This window comes from Gastrolobium bilobum, unplaced genomic scaffold (assembly GCF_033153095.1).
Source record: "Gastrolobium bilobum isolate Gb01-03AN ecotype WA unplaced genomic scaffold, APGP_CSIRO_Gbil_v1 utg2122, whole genome shotgun sequence".
Lineage (NCBI taxonomy): Eukaryota > Viridiplantae > Streptophyta > Magnoliopsida > Fabales > Fabaceae > Gastrolobium > Gastrolobium bilobum.
Genome location: NW_026897715.1, coordinates 757217 through 765834, shown reverse-complemented (window position 1 = coordinate 765834; position 8618 = coordinate 757217). Strand labels below are relative to the sequence as shown.

Sequence of the window (8618 nt, the reverse complement as noted above, 5' to 3'; positions counted from 1 at the left end):
TTCGAGAAAATAACAGATATGATCACTGGTTTGCTTCTAGACATTTTGAGGATGATAATAATCTTATTGTTTATCATTTTCCTCCTTCTCCTTTGTTAGGGCTCCTTTTTCAAGATGCTTCTGTAGATCTTTTAAGTTCTCGCGTAATTTTTGTTTTATTTGGAGCTTTTGCCCCTCTTTATTACAAAAAAAAAAAAAAAAAAAAAAATCTTAATGAAAAAATAGCTACAAAATAAGGAAAATATTATATTTATAAATTTTTTGATAATAAACTATCCGTAAAATATTTTTGAATAAAATTTTACTTGTAACACATAATATATAAAAAAAAAAGTTGATACTTCCACTCATAAAATAAAATGATTTTGATTATGATGATGATCCCTACGTTATAGAAATAACAATAATTGACTTTGTGAATTGGAAAGTGAGCAATTCAAGCAACCTAAGCAATTGGGCTGAGGTAGCGTTGTTGTACTTATCCAAAGAATTAGATAACAATTAACTGAATTTCCTTACCAATCGAAAAGAGGGTAATGAGTTATAGTAATATTATTTGTAAACAGAAGCTATACCAGCATGCTACGCAAGTAACGCAACCGGGCTGAGGTAGCGATATAAGAAAGGTAGTTGAATTGTAATACGTATTATGTATTATTTGGGTGATTTTTTATATCATGTATTATGAATCGTATTGAATCCTAATATATAATAACATAATAAAAAATAATTTAAAAACATATATTAAGATATTTATTTAATTATTTCTCTTATTGATATATATTTTTCAAATTAATTTTTGAGTTTAAATCACAAGTCAAATCTTAAAATATTTTATTTTCCTTATTAATAATATTTTTATGTAGATTTTTTTAATTTAAATCATAAATTAATTTTTTTATATTAAAAATTATAAATTTTGATTTATTTTCGTATTGTATGATATATGATATATATCGTATCGTATAATACAGTATCATATCGTCCGAAACAAATTCTTCTATGATACATTTCATAATATATATCACTGTTCTTGTGAATTATAACGTATCGTACAAATTATATCATGCATCGTACTATACTATACTGATAACTATGGATACAAGTGTTTATGCTTGTCTAAAAAGTTAGATAAGCAATTTGAACTCAGTTCTGTTGGGTTCTTATCAATCAAGACGGGCTCACTTGGATAGGTGGAACCAACTCTTTAATTTGGCATCTTTCTCCAAGAAGTTTAAACATTCCTACGCACGTTAGAGTATTTTACTTAATTTCAGGCTTCAATATATGTAGTATAGGATGAAGAAAAGAATACTGATTATGAGAAAAGCTCAATTTTATAATACCAAAGCGATTGTTTGGGAGTTGTGAACTCTTCCCCGTTTACCCAGTTATTTATGGAATACACAGAGAGAATTTTTCTTTCTTTATCTTTGTTGAGTATATTCATTGCATTTGAATATAGAACTAATTCTATCAAAATAATAAAGCAATTTCACATCCTTGAACCCTGACGTATAAAAACCCCCCTTAGCCGCTTAAACTTGCAAAATAAAGAAAACGCATAATTGACAAAGGATTGCATTTGGAACCAGTTTAGCAAAGATGTCAGTGCCAAACATATGGCATTGTCTTAACATTGCTATTTAAAAGCGATTTTCCAGGCACTGAAAGTTACTAGTGTATGAAGTAAAAAAATTGGCTACATGAGGTTTACCCAGAAAAACTAGGAATAACTTAGCGGTAAAGGGTAGACTAGGATGCTTGGGAGGAAAGCAACACCCGGATAAAATATGTCAAATTTTCCATCTGGAAATTGTACTAATTGCAACTATGAAGACCCTCATCAGCAATAATATCTGTAAATAATCAAACACAACAAATACAAGGAGATGCAAAAAAAGTTGTAACTAAAGGTAATGGAATTCTAGATTCTTCATGGTCCATGTGAGAAAAGAATCAATAAATTAATTCTAGTTCGAATTTCTTGAGTATCTGACCTGTTTGAACTTTAAACTTTAAAGTATGTCAAACAAGCTCCGTATCTACAATGAGCACACAGGACACACAACCATCGGAGACAATTACAGGATCAAGACCGAGAAAATATCAAGGACTGTTTTGCTAGGGAGTGAGGCTGACTACGGACTTGTAACGCAGATTGTATGTTCACACAGGATCTGCTTGAATACTTTCCAGGAATTTAAAAACCACACTTGGATCATAGTTCTCTCCAAGCACAGAAAATAATGTTAGACGCCCTTCTAATCTCCTCTGTCTAGCAATAACATTTTCCCCACCAACTAGCTGTGAATGCTCCTCAGGGTCACCTAGCACCAGCTTTATCAGCAGCAGGAACTTTTTCAGGGTAACTGGATACATCCAAGTCAATAAGCGTCAAATCGTATGGTATGGATACAGAATTGGACATATCCACAAGCAAGGAAGATTTCATTGCATCAGAATTTGAAGCATCAGGCACGGGACCAGAATTTGAGGGAGTGCTACTATTAGAAGAAGATAAACTTGACAGTTGTATGTCATCTAACTTGTTTCCAAACATATGCTTACTTCTTCTCGCAGTATCCATCTCTGGGCCAATTGGAACAAAAGTTCGTGACCTGTACTTTCTTGTTCCCTCTTCACCTTCACTGTGGTTATAGAGAACATAATCATGATACGTTGGTGCGAACTGCCACAAGTTTAAATAGTATCAGAAGAGAAAAGACTAGCAAAGAAAGGCTAGAAATTTCAACAACACAGAAAACTAGAATTCATTGCAGCATATCTGTTGCTAAGCCATACATTAAGCTTGATGCAAAGCCATATACAAACAATGTCATAAACTATGGATAGAACATACAAAGTGACACTCACCTGGTGGACTGTATCGTGGTAAAAGTCATTTAACTTCAAAGCATGCCCAAGGCTAGCAGTCAAACCACGGGATCCACCTATATTAGCACCAGCATATTCTTTGTATGGAAATGCGTAAAAAAGGCCCACAGCAGCAACAAGCATCTCAACACAAATAATGAAATTTTGAAGTAGAGCAGCTTCATCAGCATCCTCAATGAATCCCGACTTTGCAGCAAGGAAGAATAACACGCCCTAAGAAATGAATAACAATAAGTCACCCTGCTTCAAACCTCCAGATTAAAAAGTAAATACAGTAGAACCAAGCAACACCATACTAACATAGAGTCATCTCCAAACTAACTATGTTAGTGTTGGTGAAGAAAACTGATAGGAACCAGAATATAATAAAAAGATTTGGATGGAAAAATGAAGCTGTGTATTGACTATGGTTGGTAATTCAGCGACAACAATACAAGTTATGGTGTAAAACAGAAAAAAATACTAAAATGGTAAAAATGCAAGAAAGTAAAGATAGGTTTCTGGAGCAATTTGAGAGGCTTCAGAGGTCTCTCCCAAATCTGGTTTCCCAGCCCAAGTGTGTCCCAATTTCCTGATTCCCCTTCCATTTCCCTCCTTCACGTATACATAGCCTTCTCAACTAACTACAACGTCAGCAATCCTTTCTCTCTCTCCTCTAACTGAATTGCCCATGTCATTATTGAGAATATTCCCTTCTAAGTTCTAATTGCCTGGTTGCTGACTCAGCTTGAATTGAATTTCTTATAAGGTGGAGGTATTGTATCAAAAACTAAGACAGACAATCTAACTGCTGGGATATGTATTATAAAATCAGGATATATACAGCGTCTGTTCAACAAGAAAAGATTATTAAATCCCAGAATTTTGAGACAAAAAAAATGTTATTTTCACTTTTTCAGGAGGGGGAGGATAAATTTTTTCGCTCAAAACACATAACTGATCATCTTAAGATCAAATAAGGTCTCCTCATTAAAAAGTAGTTTTCATTTTATGTAACATTCACATCCTTTCTCATGGTCACAAAAAATAGAAGTATAATTGCCACTCTTTATGTACCCAAAAAAAAACTACTCTTTTTTCTGTTCTTCCTGCATTACAATACAACAGGTAACACGATAGAATTGAAAACATGAGAAAATAATCGACCATAAAAATGAAAGAGGTATGACAATTACCTGCCAATAAGTCAGGAATACAACTGATTTTATTATAATAAACTTTGGGACTGGATTGAATGGCTGAAGCAGATCCTTGCATGCCACATAAAACAAAGCAAGAGCATAGAGAGCCATTGTATATGAGAACGTATAAATGATCGTAAGATACAAGTACGACTGCTTTGGACTGAAATTCCCGTCCTTATATTTCCCCTTTGCATAAAGTATAAGTGTGACGACAACTAAAATGGGTTTCAAAATAACAAACTGCAAACACCCTTGCTTGCATTTACGTATGAAACGCCTGCAATAGAAGTTTCAGAAGTCAGAGATGAGCATAAATTATGATATAATGATCATGCTGCATGTTACAAGACTGTATCAAAATTCCTTCCTTCTCTGGGATGTCTAGATCATTTTCCAATAATCTATAAAAACATATTTCCATTTTGTTTGCCAAATACAGTTTACAAAAAAGGGTAGTTCAAAAAACCTCCAGAGAAAATCCAAGGATCAGTTTTCAAGGAATAAATGACTAATTTCAGGCACAAAAGCTTTTAATAAAAAAATATGAATCGGATACAAACCCACCCGTCCAGTGGTATGGGAGGAAAGCAACAAGTCATCAGACACATTGACGGCTTCATAACCCGACCGCTCAAACTTATCACAACTGCTCCAGGACCACCGACCCATGCCAGACACAGTGACAGGAAATTATAAATGACCCAAGATTCATAGCTGAAACAGTGGACAAGAGAGAATAATTAACAAATTGCACCTAGCTAATGCACATAGATATGCAAAATTCATTATAATTTTAGAACAGACAACAATAATTTGAAGGGTGAACTCGGATTACAGAACTAAACGTTAGCTGAACTAAAGAAGGTACAAGAGAATGAAATCACACTAAATAAGAAAGAAAAAAGGGGGGGGGGGGGGGTTTGCCTTTCCACTCGTGACTGCAGACTGCATATCTAAGCACTGCTACTGCAGCAGCAGCAGCAATCGTGTACACCACCTCAGTCACATAATCAATGGACGAATATTACTTTTCTTAAGCATTGATTTGCAGTTATTGGCTAACAAGGTAAAAAATCTACCAATGACATGTCTCCTAATATGCTCCCAAGGACAAATTTCTTTACACTAGGAAATTGGACTCTATCTAGAATAGTTTAGTAGGTTACCAGGTCAGAGAGTTCAATACAGCAACTTCAAGGGGTTTCTAAACAGCAAGACGCCCAGAACTACTTTTGAGTCTTCATTGAGACACGATTTGTGTGGAATAACAACATATAATTCATACACCCATATATCACTGGTCATCATTTAATCACCCAAATTCTAAACATATGTGAACCAGGAAAGAGGAATGAACAAAAACAAACAAACAAACAAAAAAGTATTCAAACTAAATATCAGCAACAACCGAAATGAAATGATAAATAGAGAAACGCAAAAGAACTTACACTTCCCGAATAGAATCAAAATAGATTGAACACTCAGGCACAACAAGGGACAAGAATGACATTAGCGCATAAACCTGTCAAAGAAAATTAAATTTATAATTGTTTTAAGATGAATCATAAAAAGAAATGTTACAGAAAGAGTGATTCTCATGAAAGGAAGCACTCACCGGGACCATAAAAATGATGCGAACAATGAAACGCTGATAAGTAGGTTCAGTATAATTGAGAAGGTGCCTATAAATGTGGAGAACAGCCAAAGCGATAGCTCCAATGGTGCAAAAGAAAGCGACGATGTAGAGGAAAACCGGAACCAGTACTCCCATTCTGGGCAAGCTCCGATCCCTTCACGCGATAACAGCATGGTCAGCAACGATTAACAAAGCCATTCGCATAGAGAATGATGATACGTACCTCAAATCAGCACAAAGCGTAAACCCTAGCCAGAACCCAGAATCGGAGATTGATTATTGGAAAAATGGGAAGCAGATCCGATAGGTTGAATTTTGATGGATTAAAGCGAAGATGAATGCTTCACTGGCACCAATAACGGCGACGGTTGGCTTTGCTATGGAAGAAAGAAAATTGAAAATTTGGGGCACACTGCGAACAATGAATGTGAATGCATCAAAATTGAAAATTAATAATGACTTAGCGACGCTTTTACTTTTGGTAAACCAACGCGCCACCGTGTGTCGCAACTTCCACGTAATTCTCATTACAGCGTTCTTATATGCTGTAACAAAATAACAAACCGCTAACCCTTCAATTTTGTTCGTAAAGCGTCTCTTGTATTTCTTTTTTTTATTTTTCTTTTTTTGCTTAAATGTTATATAGCGTTTAAATTAATTATTGACAAAGCATAAAATTATCAAACCAAGATTTTCACCAACAGAATGTACATTTAGAAACTTATGTTGAAAATTTATATTTTTTCAAAATTTAATATAATGTTATGTTTTTTCAAAATTTAATTTAACAATTTACTTAATATATAACAAGGAAAAGTATTTCTCCGGTCACCGGAGATAAAGTTATTTTCAGTGAGTTCAAAACGACGTCGTTTTGAGGTTATAAGATTAAAAAATTATAATTATAAAGACTAATATAACCCTGTAATATATTATAATTACAAAAACACTTTGATTTTCGTCCTAGAACGAGATCGTTTTGAGTTCACTAGAGATAACTTATCTCTGTTGACCGGAAAAATTCTTTACCCTATATAATATATAGAAAATAAAGTGAAACAAGCATTTTTTATTTTTTTATATTGCGTAAATTTTTAATCATATCTTTAAAAATATCGTTGATATTTTCTCTTAAAAAATTAAGTATAATTGTTTACTAATGCTATTGGCATGTTATTAAGCAGACACTATTGCATCATTACCAGCGTGATTACTAATCATCCCCATCCAGTGTCCAACGCTGCCAGTTATTAAAATACGGTTACTCTTCGTTGCGAGTGACCGACAATGGTCCGTGACTTCAACCGTTACCGCTCGCCGCCTTCAACATATGCCGATGATTGATGGTTGTTGACGACTTAATTTGACCCACATTTTTCAAAATACCACCTTAAGTCATAATCCATGGTTAAAAGTGGCTTTAATAGTTGCCGTTGATCACATTTTATCAATGACGATGATTGATAGTGTGGTTGATAACTTCAGCACTTTCTACCATTGTTGATTGACGATGGTGAGTAAGTTTAGCCACTACTCCTAGTCCTAGTAACTAATAATTAGAATAAGGTCCCCCATATTCAACGATCACACTCATTCAAAAAGAAAATATTTTGGTTAGGAAATTAACAAATATGACAATAATCATTCTTATAAATAAAAATTAAGTTAATCAAACATGACAGTTTGATCTTCTTGGCCAGTTGGCCGACCCCCTTTTTTGTAAGAGGCATATCGCAATTCTAATACCCTATTTGACAATTATACATAACAATATAACATGATAGGTGTTGGTAAGAATTCCTATAGTTGAATAAATTTATGGATTTAATATCTCTCATGTTGTAGGAGATAATTTTATTTCTTATACATATATAAAAGTTATTTCCTATACATATATAAAATAGTATAAGACTCATATTTTTTTTTTCTCTCTCTACTCCTCTTTACAGGGTCTCACATAAAATCTATAATTTTTTATTTATATGTGATAAATAATTTTATCTTCTATAATATAACATTAAATCCTAAATTTATTCCTATTATTTGATATGCATGTCGAAAACATCGATTGGGCTGCATGTTGATGATGAAAACTGGTACGGAAACTATTTTTTGTTTAGAGAGTGTGACCTAGCCCGTATAAAGATCACATCATAGCCTAAATTAGGTTGTTCCATTTAGCATAACAAAAATAGTGGGTCGGACTGTATGCTTATAGAACCATCTTTTATCTGGTTGGGCCTACTCAACCAAACAACGCATCTAACTCTTACTCGATGGCTAAAAAAAAAAAAAAAAGGAAAAACTCCAAGTTGGCTAATGTGAAATATAGTGAAATTTATTTTGTTGAAGAAAGTAAGTTAGTTTTTTAATTTAAAATTGATTTACTCCAAATTATAATTTATTTGTTTAATGAACAAATATCAAATTAATTTTAAGTTTAATAAACCAAGTCATACATCATGCTCAAATTTATAACTCGAATGAACGTTACTTTTTATATGCTTAGTCAAAAATATCATATATTTTTTAATATAAATTATAAATTAAAGCATAGCAAATTAGCAATTTTCTTAGACGATGAGTTGTGATTTTAAAATGTAAATATCTAACGTTAAAGTTGTTTTTCTGTCTTTGATTAAATATCAGACTATTTTTTATTTTTTTTGGTGATAAAATATCAGACTATTTTAATTAAAAGTCCCTCCACATAAATTATTAAGACATAATATGTCATGTCAACAAATTATGAAGATAAAATTGGAAGTTTTTTTTTTTTTTTTAAAAAAAATTTGAGAGAAAAATTTATAGTGATGAAATGAGTTTTATCCTCTCTTTTTTTTTTTTGAAATATATATATATATATATATATATATATCCTTTGAGTGAGTGAGTGAGGG

General features: G+C 32.8%; 1 protein-coding gene across 1 annotated transcript; it reads right to left on the bottom strand.

Moving 5' to 3' along the window:
• Positions 1–1955: 1955 nt before the first annotated feature.
• Positions 1956–6174, bottom strand: LOC133309502 (uncharacterized). Its single transcript, XM_061510284.1, has 7 exons — positions 5942–6174; positions 5698–5872; positions 5531–5604; positions 4647–4796; positions 4074–4359; positions 2878–3111; positions 1956–2692 (listed from the first exon to the last, which is right to left on the bottom strand). The coding sequence occupies exons 2-7, from the start codon at positions 5851–5853 to the stop codon at positions 2327–2329; spliced, it is 1266 nt and encodes a 421-aa protein (XP_061366268.1). The 5' UTR covers positions 5854–5872; positions 5942–6174; the 3' UTR covers positions 1956–2326.
• Positions 6175–8618: the final 2444 nt, after the last annotated feature.

Bases quoted from the DNA above. Each gene is read 5' to 3' on its own strand.
- LOC133309502 (XM_061510284.1), bottom strand. From the start codon at position 5,853: ATGGGAGTACTGGTTCCGGTTTTCCTCTACATCGTCGCTTTCTTTTGC. The intron at 4,360-4,646 runs GTGGGTTTGTAT...CTTCTATTGCAG, and splicing joins CCTCCCATACCACTGGACGG to GCGTTTCATACGTAAATGCA. The intron at 3,112-4,073 runs GTAATTGTCATA...TTCATTTCTTAG, and splicing joins TATTCCTGACTTATTGGCAG to GGCGTGTTATTCTTCCTTGC.